The sequence below is a fragment of the Nerophis lumbriciformis genome, linkage group LG23 (assembly GCF_033978685.3).
Source record: "Nerophis lumbriciformis linkage group LG23, RoL_Nlum_v2.1, whole genome shotgun sequence".
Taxonomy (NCBI): Eukaryota; Metazoa; Chordata; class Actinopteri; order Syngnathiformes; family Syngnathidae; genus Nerophis; species Nerophis lumbriciformis.
The window spans coordinates 6859957-6873992 of record NC_084570.2 but is presented as its reverse complement, the minus strand read 5'-3'; the positions used below and the strand labels follow the sequence as shown (position 1 = coordinate 6873992).

The following is a 14036-nucleotide window of genomic DNA, read 5'->3' as shown; positions in this document are numbered from 1 at the left end:
ACATATATTGCGCTCTACTACGGTATCGAGCACTATTTTTTGGATAACCTTATTAAGACATATATATATATATATATATATATATATATATATATATATATATATATATATATATATATATATATATATATATATATATATATGTATGAAATACTTGACTTGGTGAATTCTAGCTGTCAATATACTCCTCCCCTCTTAACCACGCCCCGCCCCACCCCTGACCACGCCCCCCGCCCCCCACCTCCCGAAATCGGAGGTCTCAAGGTTGGCAAGGATGACTTATTATATGTAGAAGAAAAGTTTTGTCATTTTATTTAATCTGAGCAACAACTTAAGGCGGTTTAATGTTGATTAACGTGGACTTAAACAAGTTGAAAAAATTATTGGGGTGTTTACATTTAGTGGTCAATTGTACGGAATATGTACTGTACTGTGCAATCTACTAATAAAAATTTCAATCAATCAATCAAAAAAAGCACTTTATATGTAGAAGGGTTTTGTTAAGAAACCAATTCTGAGGCTTATCTTGTTTAGTTTTTATTTTATATATGTTGACCACAGTAACCCTGGCATTGGAGCCTGTGTGTATATGTATGTTATGCCATCTTTTACAAATTTGGTAAATAAATAACCAAAAAATTTATATTTTGTTGTTTTCTTACTGTACCGAAAATGAACCGAACCGTGACCTCTAAACCGAGGTACGTACCGAACCGAAATGTTTGTGTACCGTTACACCCCTAATAAATACAGTTTTGGTAAATTGACTTAGTTGTGATTTCCCTCTCTGCATGAAAGTTTAAAATGAGCATATATTAATGCAGTATGAAGAAGAATGTTTTAATGTAGACACATAGACTCATCATACTGCTGTGATTATATGCATCAAGTGTTCATTCAAGGCTAAGGCAAAAATATCGAGATATATATCGTGTATCGTGACATGGCCTAAATATATCAAGATATTAATAAGAGGCCACATCGCCCAGCCCTAGTTGGGACTTTAGCTTTAAGTCAGGGGTCTCAGACACGCGGCCCGCACCTTAATATGAAAATGTAATGTTAGTGCGGCCCGCAGGTTTTATATGAATGGCGCTTGACAGCGTCATACTTGCCAACCCTCCCGATTTTCCCGAGAGACTCACGAATTTCAGGGCAACCATTCTCTCGAATGTCTGCTGATTTTCACCCAAACAACCACCGCTGAGGGTGCAGTTTGGGTCAGTCTTTATCTGATACTCTTGGCATTGCTTGTGGTGTCCCCCAAGGGTCCGTGTTGGGGCCAAAACTGTTTAATGTATATATTAATGATATGTTTAATACATCCAAAGTACTGAAATGTATACTATTTGCAGACGACACAAATATATTCTACAGTAGTGATGACTATAATGAGCTCATTAATACAGTAAACACAGAACTAAACATAGTAAAAAAAAATGGATGGACACAAATAAATTATCTTTGAATATAAATAAAACTAAGATAGTGATGTTTGGAAATCGCAACGTAACGTCTGAACAGTATTGATGGTACCCAAATTGAAATCGTAAATGAGAATACATTTTTGGGAGTAATAATGGATAGTAAACTATCATGGAAACCTCATGTCAGACACATTGGTACCAGGCCGCACAAGGAAATTATTTTTTAATTTTTTAATTTTTTAAATTAAATAAATAAATACATTTTTAATTAAATAAATAAATAAATAAATAAACACATCAACATAAAAACACAATATATACACTATATATCAATGTATATCAATACAGTCTGCACGGATACAGTCCGTAAGCACACATGATTGTATTTCTTAATTAAAAAAATAAAAAATAAAAAATAAAAATCACCCCCGGTCCGCGGGACAAATTTTCAAGCGTTGACCGGTCCGCAGCTACAAAAAGGTTGGGGACCACTGCTCTATACTGCACCTTGGTACTCCCATACCTTACATACTGTGTTGAAGTATGGGGGAATACTTACCACAACACAATTCATCCTTTGATCATATTACAGAAAAGAGCAGTGCGGATCATTCACAACGTTGGTTATCTAGAACATACTCATAATCTGTTTATGCAATCAAAGTTCAATCAATCAATCAATGTTTATTTATATAGCCCTAAATCACAAGTGTCTCAAAGGGCTGCACAAGCCACAACGACATCCTCGGTACAAAGCCCACATAAGGGCAAGGAAAAACTCACCCCAGTGGGACGTTGATGTGAATGACTATGAGAAACCTTGGAGAGGACCGCATATGTGGGTAAACCCCCCTCCCTCTAGGGGAGACCGAATGCAATGGATGTCGAGTGGGTCTGACATAATATTGTGAGAGTCCAGTCCATAGTGGATCCAACATAATAGTAAGAGTCCAGTCCATAGTGGGGCCAGCAGGACTCCATCCCGAGCGGAGACGGGTCAACAGCGCAGAGATGTTCCCAGCCGATGCACAGGCGAGCGGTCCACCCCGGGTCCCGACTCTGGACAGCCAGCACTTCATCCATGGCCACCGGACCTGTGCCCCCCCCTCCACAAGGAAGAGGGGAGCAGAGGAGAAAAGAAAAGAAACGGCAGATCAACTGGTCTAAAAGGGGGGTCTATTTAAAGGCAAGAGTATACAAATGAGTTTTAAGATGGGACTTAAATGCTTCTACTGAGGTAGCATCTCTAATTGTTACCGGGAGGGCAACAATTATAAAAAAAAAAGTAATAAGTAATAAAAAAGTTGCTCAAATTTGATGACCTTGTTAAATATAATACATTAATAATCTTATATAAAGTATTTAACAAATTATTGCCGCCTAATCTACAACGTTTTTTTTTATAAGACGAGTGCGGGCTCATACTTGAGAGGCTTTGGATATTTCTTATTGCCGAGAGCTCAAACCACTCGTAAAGGTTTTTGTGTGTCTGTATGCGGCGTAAACTGGACTTACAACACAAGCAATGCCAAACTATTAATGGATTTCAACTATTATACAAACATGGTGTCTAGTTCAAATATAGAGATGAGGGTCTTTAATTTGACCTGCTGTTGTACTCTGTCTCAAAGTGTTAACATGTGCTCAATGTTTCCTTACCATTATTGCTATGTTGTCTATTACCATTGTTGGCATTTTGTCTATTACCATTGTTGGTATATTCATTATTCCTACATTGTTGATACAAATTATTGTTACAGTGTAATAATTATTGTTACCTGTGGTAATGCCACTATGATACAACATCTGTATTATAATCCTTGAACAAAGTAAGAGTGAAACTCATGTGAATAATCACTGAATGGAGAACTGGGGGTGGGATTAAATAAATTATCTTCTTCCCACTCCCTTTCAGGCAAAACTGGACAATCATGCATTACATATTATACATTACCTTTTGCACTATATTAATTTATATTATTATGTGTTGTCAACTTTGTACTTTTTTATGTCATTGCCTGAAATAAATAAATAATTAAAAAAAGAATGGATTGTTGTTGGTATTCTTATATTGCTTGCAAACTCAGGGAATAAGTCGTCTTAATCTTAACAAACTGGAGTTGTTGGCCTTTTTGTGTGCACTGACTGACTCACACAATTGAACATAACAAGAGGGCACACTTTTATTTTTTGTAAATACTTTTTCTCTTAATTCAAGATAAAAAAAAAAATGTATAGGCAATATCACAACTATCCAATGATATAAAAATATTTCAGGTAATAAGTGTTCTCTGTCTTGTAATTGTCCTGTATTATTATGTATTATACAATGTATTGCTTTTATAGTTCCTGTATTTTATATTATTACTTTAAACTGTTTTATATTTTAATTTTTTATCCTGTAAAGCGTCTTTGAGTGCTCTGAAAAGCCCTATACTAAATAAAATGTATTATTATTATTTAAAATATTCCATGTAACAACACCTATAAAACAACACGTTGTATAGGGAGTAGTGAGTTTTACATACAAAACACAATGAGAAAAACGAAAACATTAATTAATTTGATCAAAGCTTCGATTTATATTATGATTCTTTGGTTAATCTTTTGAGTGTAACTAATATGCATTTATCAATCAAAGTTTTGATTGATTGATTGAGACTTTTATTTGTAGATTGCACAGTACGGTACATATTCCGTACAATTGACCACTAAATGGCAGAGGTGGGACCAAGTTATTGTTTTGCAAGTCACAAGTAAGTCTCAAGTCTTTGCCCTCAAGTCCGAGTCAAGTCCCGAGTCAAGACAGGCAAGCCCCGAGTCAAGTCCAAAGTCAAGACTGGAAAGTCTCAAGTCAAGTCCTAAGTCCTGCATTTTGAGTTTCGAGTCCTTTCAAGTCCTTTTAACCACAGACTAATATATTAACACAGATTGTGTATGCTTTTCAAACGCTGTATTTATTTATTAAAACAAGTGCATTTTAAATTGCAGGAAAGAAAATTGTGCTGACATTGCACTTCATAATAGCACTATTAACCAGTCATTTTAAACATTAACTCATTCCTTTACAGAACAAACACATTGAAAAATAAAGTGCAAATGTACTTATTTGTACAAAAGTGTTAACATTGAAAAAACATGACATATACGTGAACATAACAAAAAAGTTGTACTTTTTATATGTCAGGGCCCTATGCTGCATTGCATTTGCAAAAGACCAAATTAGTCAAGAGTCTGTCAGTCATTTGTGCACGATGGGGGCGTAGTATGATGCCACCATGGCTGAAAACTCGCTCCACTGGAGCACTGGAGGCAGGCACTGCCAAGACTCTCATGGCCACTCGGAACAGTGAAGGAAGAGTCTTCATGTTCAATGCCCAGAACAAAAGGGGGAGAGAGTTGTTTTGGGTTGGTGCACTACTTGTAAGTGTATCTTGTGTTTTTTATGTTGATTTAATTAAAAAAAGAAAAAAAATATATATATATTTCTTGTGCGGCCCGATACCAATCGATCCACGGACCAGTAGCGGGCCGCGGTCCGGTGGTTGGGGACCACTGAGGTAAACAACCAACAGTATGTCAGAAAGCTAGCTAAAACGGTACATTTATTCATAATATAGTATACATTTTAACTGACCTTTATTTGACTATTTTTGTCTTTTTTTAGGTGGCTAAAATACGCGGTGCTGCTGACTGCCGTCTAACGTTACGTGTGATATATTGACTAACGTAACCCTGCTTAAAAAAAATCACTGAACAAAAAGTATGAATAAGGTAGTGAACTGCAACAGATTCCCGTGTTTGCAATAACGTTATAACGTTAGCAGTGAGTTTACAGCCTCACTGATTTAACTACACAGCAAATAAAAGTCACGTTACTTAGCCAATAAACGTTATCTTACATTCAAAACTTACCGTTCTTTGTGCAACTTCAAATGCCGGACGAAGTTGGAAGTTGTTGCCTCTCCATCAGTCATTTTCGAACCGCATGTGTTGCATACTGCAAACCGTTTTGTGTTGACCACCTTGTAATTTTTATACCCAAACGAAATTATTTTAGGTATCATTTTTTGTTCACTGGCGTGTGGTTTGGACATGTCTTCTTCCTTGGTTGTCCTGCAATTTGATTGGATGAATGCTGTGTGATGAAAACAAAGTAGATCTAATTTGATTGGCTGTTGTACTGAGACCACACCAGCTGACACACGCAACGCTGATAGACAAGTACACAATGAAAAATACGGAGCGCTCCCGAATAACTTTTTCATCTTTGGGTTTTGGGGAAAGTAGCAAGTCATGTCAAGTCATGTCAATTCAAAAGGCTCAAGTCCAAGTGAAGTCACAAGTCATTGATGTTAAAGTCTAAGTCGAGTTGCAAGTCTTTTTACATTTTGTCAAGTCGAGTCTAAAGTCATCAAATTCATGACTCGAGTCTGACTCGAGTCCAAGTCATGTGACTCGAGTCCACACCTCTGCTAAATGGTAACACCCGAATACGTTTTTCAACTTGTTTAAGTCGGGGTCCACGTAAATCAATTCATGGTCATTTATATAATATATAATTTATATAGTTAACTTATATAGCCCTAAATCACGAGTGTCTCAAAGGGCTGCACAAGCCACGACGGCGTCCTAGGCTCAGATCCCATAAATTATCAAATTTGCATTAAAAAAAAAATGTAAAGGAAGTTAAACAGAAGGGGAGAACGATGGTAAAAAGTAAATAAATGGCAAAAATAGTTAAATAAAAGGTTAAAAAAAAAAAAAAAAAAAAAGGTACCGTATTTTCCGCACTATAAGGCGCACCGGATTATAAGGTGCACCTTCAATGAATGGCCTATTTTAAAACTGTGTTCATATATAAGGCGCGCCGCATTATAAGGCGCATAGAATAGACGCTACAGTAGAGGCTGGGGTTACATTACGCATTCCGTAGTTGCGAGACCTGTTGTGGCTCAATATTGGTCCATATATAAGGCGCACCGGATTATAAGGCGCACCTTCAATGAATGGCCTATTTTAAAACTTTGTTCATATATAAGGCGCACCGCATTATAAGGCACATAGAATAGACGCTACAGTAGAGGCTGGGGATACGTTATGCATTCCATAGTTGCGAGACCTGTTGTGGCTCAATATTGGTCCATATATAAGGCGCACCGGATTATAAGGCGCACTGTCAGCTTTTGAGAAAATTGGAGGTTTTTAGGTGCGCCTTATGGTGCGGAAAATACGGTAATAAGAAGGAACAATATATAGTTCAATAAAAAATAGAATAAGTTCAAATGTAAATCAAAGGTAAAATAAGTTAAAAGAAGGATAAATGTCAAAAAACAGTAAAATAAGGTAAATAAAAGGTTTAGAGAAAGTAATAAAAGGCAAATAGAAAGTAGAACAAGCTAAATAGAAAGGAATAAAGGAATGTAGGGTAAAAGAAAGTAAGAGAAGTTAAAAGAAGGTAAATAGTTTTGATTGTATTTCTCACCTTTTTTTTTTTTTTTTTTTATTCAAAATTCTGGCACTTGTAACTTTCTTTAGCCACATCAGAATCAGGTGGCTTATTTTGCTTAGTTTTGACACTTGCAATTTTTGGTTGGCGAACATTTTTGTGGAAAAACAAAATCATACAAAATGTGGAGTGTGCAAACCTGAGGCAGTGCTGTATTGGCAATACTGGCCATGTAGTTGCTATTAGTATTAGACAAATAGCAACATTTGCAGTATTACCTTACCCCTATTGTATTCTGGAAGGAAATCTATTATTTTTCTTTTCAACATAAAGATTTTGTATGTTTTTGTTGCCTCACTTGCCATTTGAAGAGTTGGTCACCTGATTTGTGCTCCTTGAGTCTATAACATGATTTTCCACTTAGTGAGTGGAAGTCAGCTGAGGTTTTTTATCCCACTCATGTGTCCAACCCAGTCACCGTCATGTGCCAGGCAGCGAGCAGTCCTTCGTATTTCTTTAAAGAATCTGGTCATTCAATCTGCCCCCCCATAAGCACTTTTTGATAATTGATTATGTACTCATGCTGTAAAGTTACAGACTTTGCAAAAGATGCTGCTTCTCAGGATAATCGTATTCCACGACTGAGGAAGTCACGTTCCCATCACAAGTCCTCAGGGGGAAAAAAAAGCTAATTTTCCACCCAAAGAACAGGAAGAAAACAAAAAAACCTTGTATTTTTCAGAAATATATTTTATAGATGTCAGAGATGAAACTTCCAAAGCGTAGGTCCCCAAGAAATAACATTTTTCATTGTTAGAGACAGACAACATGAACAAAAAAAAACAAAAACAAAAAAAAAACCTCATTTCTCATGTACATGTAAACCTAGGATTGCTCTGGAGCCACAGTGGTTATTTGTAGGACTGGCCAAGGTGGGTGTGACAATCAAATGTCCTCCTCCGAACCTTTTCTCCATTAAAAGCGCAGCATTTCTCCAGCGTTAACAGTGCCTGTTTGAAACATCTTTGAAAGAGGAACATTCTTTGGGAGAGTCTTTTATGAATGTAGCAGAGGTTTGGCAGAGCAAACACAGTCCATCCATAGTCTAAGTGCTAAAATCACTTGTCAGAAACAAGAAGAACCGGAACCAAATGATCCCAAGTGGAGCCATTGGGACAAAGTCTTTTCAAATGTTTGCACGCTGGATAGGAAGAAAAAAGCGTCCTGCAATACTACTAGGAGGCTTTTTTTGTTTTGTTTTCTTCTTCCTCTGTTGTGCAAGTACATTTTTATTACACAGACAAGCATGCTGACTCACAAACCATGCAAAGAGTTAAAAGTTGGTGCGAGCAGGCATTAAAATAAAACATTTAAAAAAAGCGATACTGAATTTCTACAAAACAATAAGATAACCTGATGCTTTTTTTTAAAAGCCAAATTAATCAAATGGAATGTTTTAGCTACCGTATTTTTCGGACTATAAGTCGCAGTTTTTTTCAGTTTGGCCGGGGGTGCGACTTATACTCAGGAGCAATTTATGTGTGAAATTATTAAGACTAGACGTATAAGATTTCATGGGATTTAGCGATTAGGAGTGACAGATTGTTTGGTAAACGTATAGCATGTTCTATATGTTATAGTTATTTGAATGACTCTTACCATAATATGTTACGTTAACATACCAGGCACGTTCTCAGTTGGTTATTTATGCGTCATATAACGTACACTTATTCAGCCTGTTGTTCACTATTCTTTATTTATTTTAAATTGCCTTTCAAATGTCTATTCTTGGTGTTGGGTTTTATCAAATACATTTCCCCCAAAAATGCGACTTATACTCCAGTGCGACTTATATATGTTTTTTTCCTTCTTTATTATGCATTTTCGGCCGGTGCGACTTATACTCCGAAAAGTACGGTATGCGTCATATAACGTACACTTATTCAGCCTGTTGTTCACTATTATTTATTTATTTTAAATTGCCTTTCAAATGTCTATTCTTGGTGTTGGGTTTTATCAAATAAATTTCCCCCCAAAATGCGACTTATACTCCAGTGCGACTTATATGTGTTTTTTTTCCCTTCTTTATTATGCATTTTCGGCCGGTGCGGCTTATACTCCGAAAAGTACGGTATGCGTCGTATAACGTACACTTATTCAGCCCGTTGTTCACTATTCTTTATTTATTTTAAATTGCCTTTCAAATGTCTATTCTTGGTGTTGGCTTTTACCAAATACATTTCCCCCAAAAATGCGACTTATCTATGGTTTTTTCCTTCTTTATTGTGCATTTTCGGCCGGTGCGACTTATACTCCGGAGCGACTTATAGTCCGAAAAATACGGTATGCGTCATATAACGTACACTTATTCAGCCTGTTGTTCACTATTCTTTATTTATTTTGAATTGCCTTTCAAATGTCTATTCTTGGTGTTGGGTTTTATCAAATAAAATTCCCCAAAAAATGCAACTTATACTCCAGTGCGACTTATATATGGTTTTTTTCCTTCTTTATTATGCATTTTCGGCCGGTGCGGCTTATACTCCGGAGCGACTTATAGTCCGAAAAATATGGTATGCGTCATATAACGTATACTTATTCAGCCCGTTGTTCGCTATTCTTTATTTATTTTAAATTGCCTTTCAAATGTCTATTCTTGGTGTTGGGTTTCATCAAATAAATTTCCCCCAAAAATGCGACTTATCTATATTTTTTTCCTTCTTTATTATGCATTTTCGGCCGGTGCAACTTATACTCCGGAGCGACTTATAGTCCGAAAAATACGGAATGCGTCAAATAACGTACACTTATTCAGCCTGTTGTTCACTATTCTTTATTTATTTTAAATTGCCTTTCAAATGTCTATTCTTTGTGTTGGGTTTTATCAAATAAATTTCCCCCAAAAAATGCGACTTATACTCCAGTGTGACTTACATGTTTTTTTCCTTCTTTATTATGCATTTTCGGCCGGTGCGACTTATACTCCGGTGCGACTTATAGTCCGAAAAGTACGTTATGCGTCATATAACGTACACTTATTCAGCCTGTTGTTCACTATTCTTTATTTATTTTAAATTGCCTTTCAAATGTCTATTCTTGGTGTTGGGTTTTATCAAATAAATTTCCCCCAAAAATGAGACTTATCTATATTTTTTTCCTTCTTTATTATGCATTTTCGGCCGGTGCGACTTATACTCCGGAGCGACTTATAGTCCGAAAAATACGGAATGCGTCAAATAACGTACACTTATTCAGCCTGTTGTTCACTATTCTTTATTTATTTTAAATTGCCTTTCAAATGTCTATTCTTGGTGTTGGGTTTTATCAAGTAAATTTCCCCAAAAAATGCGACTTATACTCCAGTGCGACTTATATATGTTTTTTTTCCTTCTTTATTATGCATTTTAGGCCGGTGCGACTTATACTCCGGAGCGACTTATACTCCGAAAAATACGGTAGATGTTTTGTTAAAAAAAAAAGAAGTACATTTTACAAGTTTATAAAAAGACAACTTAGGATAAGCGTGATGGTCGTCACTAGGTGTTAGTAGATATGACGTTCGGGGCAAAAATGATATATAGCCGCACATGATAGATATTTAACCCCCAAAGTAACTAAAGCAGGGAACCTCCTCTTCTGACACAGGTAGTGTAAACAAATTGTCTTGCAATACGTCGATTATCGCAGGTTTTTGACGCCTTAATGATTCCTGCAAAGAAACCAAAAGATCTTTTCTGAAGCAACATAATCGAACGGCTCGCTACATAAAAACGGCCTTTGGACCTGCTTGCGGCGAGGTCGCCAACGTAAGGGTAAGTGCACGTCGTCATTGCGCGAGAGGAAAGATTACCACTCAGGCAACAAAGTGAGGAAAAAAAGTCTGTAGCAGTGCCGTGTGATGACTTTATATCCAAACAGTGCAGTCGATGAGGAGCTAAATATGCTGCTTCTTGTCTGGTTTTTTTTCCAAGTCCATGGAGTAACACCATACCGTGTCTCGTTCACAATATCATAGCTGTCATTAGTTAAGAGTACATATATAAATTTCCATATACAAATCTTCTATAAACAGTACATTATAAATACACAATCGATGGAGAGCCGTACAAAGAAAGAAAGGCGCTCTTTACTTTTGATAAATACAAGAATCCTGTGACAGTATGTGAATGGCAGCCCTGTAACTATCCAGAAATCGGATTAAAAAAACCGTAACAAATCTATGATGAATGAAATAAAAGTTTGAAAAGAAAGTGGACACTTGGAAAAAATCGATATGAAGACGCCGTGGCGCCTCACAAAATATACTCAATTTTATATACAAGACTGGATTTTCGGAGTAAGTAGGTAGTTGCCAGCACAGTAAGGTGAGTCTGTTCAATTCCGCCTTTTCCTCGTGTGCCGTAAAAATGTTTGTTGGATGCAGATTCATGCTTTGGCTTTCTTTGCGTCACATTCCGAATGGGGGCGTCTCCTTCCATGACTATTATACAGCCATCGATTAAAGGGAAGCTACATAAGGCTAAGACCAGTTGCTGATTGAACTACGGGTGTTTCCACTGAGGCTGGCAACTACCTTTACAGAACATGTCCATCCCCACAGAAAAATAGATCCATCCAAAAAAAGTAAAATGACTCTTCAAGAGAGGCCGTGGCAGCCAGAGGCGTGGCCACGTTCCAAGTAAACATGCTGAAAGATTGTTTGCTTTGTTGTCCTCGCTCTCGTCCCTCCCGAAGAAGAAAATCTTAAGGCAAACTTTTCCTGAACAATCGTGAAATCCAGCGGACCCTCACCAAGGCACTCCTCTCAGAACCTCTGACCAAAAACGAGTCTTTGTACGAGTCGGCGCGGCCCGACTGAAAAGTCCACAGTGAACGCGTATTGTAAATTATTTGGGGGAGTCGTTGAGAAAAGAAACCCCCCCCCGAGCTGTGATTGACAGCAGGGATGTGCGCTGTCCCTGGTGTTCGTACAGTGTGGCGTCATAGGGCAGCTGTCTAAAGCACCATTATGTTTCCACAGAGAACCTTAGCCTGACCTCGCTTCCACCCCAAACAACTGCTGCCACTCTAGGCCAACATTGGGCGCAAAGACTGACAGAAAAAAAAAAAGTCTCCTCACGAGGACTGTGAAGCAACAATGTTTTTGTTATTTTTTACCCCCGTAGTCCGGCCCTCTGTCTCCTGATTGGCTCCCTACTCTTGAGGCTGAGCCCACCCCCTCTACCTCCGCCAATCAAGGTGGTTCGCGAGGTCGGAGGGACTAAAGAGGGGATCAGTCGAGACTCTCGGAGAGGTCAATGCTGACACCGTTGTGTTTCCCGCCAGTTACAGTGGTTCCTCCTCTTCCATTGGTTCCTCCTCCTCTCTGATGAGGGGGAAAAAAACACATTGACATTTTTAATCAGATTAACAAAGAGTACAAATCAATTAACCATGAGTAATCATCATTTCCAACAGAAGATAATACAAATAACAGAAGAAATTAACAAATTAAAAAGATGGTTTGACAAAATCGGTTTGCAGCCGAGTGTGAAGCGACTGGGATGAGAATCAGCACCTCCAAGTCCGAGTCCATGGTTCTCGCCCGGAAAAGGGTGGAGTGCCATCTCCGGGTTGGGGAGGAGATCTTGCCCCAAGTGGAGGAGTTCAAGTACCTCGGAGTCTTGTTCACGAGTGAGGGAAGAGTGGATCGTGAGATCGACAGGCGGATCGGTGTGGCGTCTTCAGTAATGCGGACGCTGTCTCGATCCGTTGTGGTGAAGAAGGAGCTGAGCCGGAAGGCAAAGCTCTCAATTTACCGGTCGATCTACGTTCCCATCCTCACCTATGGTCATGAGCTTTGGGTTATGACCGAAAGGACAAGATCACGGGTACAAGCGAGCGAAATGAGTTTCCTCCGCCGGGTGGCGGGGCTCTCCCTTAGAGATAAGGTGAGAAGCTCTGCCATCCGGGAGGAGCTCAAAGTAAAGCCGCTGCTCCTCCACATCGAGAGGAGCCAGATGAGGTGGTTCGGGCATCTGGTCAGGATGCCACCCGAACGCCTCCCTAGGGAGGTGTTTAGGGCACGTCCGACCGGTAGGAGGCCGCGGGGAAGACCCAGGACACGTTGGGAAGACTATGTCTCCCGGCTGGCCTGGGAACGCCTCGGGGTCCCACAGGAAGAGCTGGACGAAGTGGCTGGGGAGAGGGAAGTCTGGGCTTCCCTGCTTAGGCTGCTGCCCCCGCGACCCGACCTCGGATAAGCGGAAGAAGATGGATGGATGGATGGTTTGACAAAAACAGACTATCTTTGAATCTCAGTAAAACTAAAATAATGCTATTTGGTAACAGTAGAAAAGACGGAGTAGACATTGAAAGGGTAAAAGAAACAAGATTTTTGGGAGTATTAATAGATGATCAAATGAACTGTAAATCTCATGTACAAAACATACAACATAAGGTGGCAAAAACATTTCAATAATGAATAAAGGAAAATACGTCCTGGGCCAGAAATCACTTCATATTCTCTACTGCTCGCTAGTGTTACCATATCTGAGTTATTGTGCAGAAATATGGGGAAATAACTACAAATGTGCGCTACATTCGTTAACCGTGTTACAAAAAAGATCAGTTAGAATAATACATAATGTTGGATACAGAGAACATACAAAACCTTTATTTATAAGGTCAAAAAAAGTTCAATGATTTGGTAAAATTGCAAACAGCTAAAATTATGTACAAAGCAAACTATAACCTGCTACCAAAGAATGTACAACAATTATTCTCAACTAAAGAGGAGAAATATAACCTTAGAGGAAAAAATTATTTAAAACATTTGTATGCTCGTACAACACTTAGAACCTTTAGCATATCTGTATTTGGAATTAAATTTTGGAATGGATTAAGTAATGAAGTTAAACAATGTACTCTAAAAGGTTGTTCAAAATAATAGTGCTTACAAAGAACAAATAAGAAGAATTATGAGAAATAATTTCAACCTTATTGAAAGTAAGATATTCTTCATCTCAGTATGTTAATAATGACTGAAGTAATTAATTTTATATCACAAAACTGTTGTGTATACTAATTCACAGATGTTATTTTATTATATAAAAAGGTTAGTAAATGATTCTATATAATTGTAAACGCTCTGAAGTGGGAAAGGGGTAGGATTAAAGGAT

At 38.1% G+C, this 14036-nt stretch overlaps 1 protein-coding gene across 4 annotated transcripts in view; it reads right to left on the bottom strand.

Annotated features, from left to right (window-relative positions):
- Positions 1 to 6945: 6945 nt before the first annotated feature.
- LOC133622466 (histone deacetylase 4-like) overlaps positions 6946 to 14036 on the bottom strand; it is a 117587-nt gene continuing 110496 nt past the window's right edge. For all 4 annotated transcript variants that reach the window (XM_061985249.2, XM_061985250.2, XM_061985248.2 and 1 more), the window contains one exon: positions 6946 to 12241. In XM_061985249.2, coding sequence (XP_061841233.1) covers positions 12202 to 12241 — 40 coding nt within the window. In that variant the 3' untranslated portion in view covers positions 6946 to 12201. The remainder of the gene's footprint in view (positions 12242 to 14036) is intronic.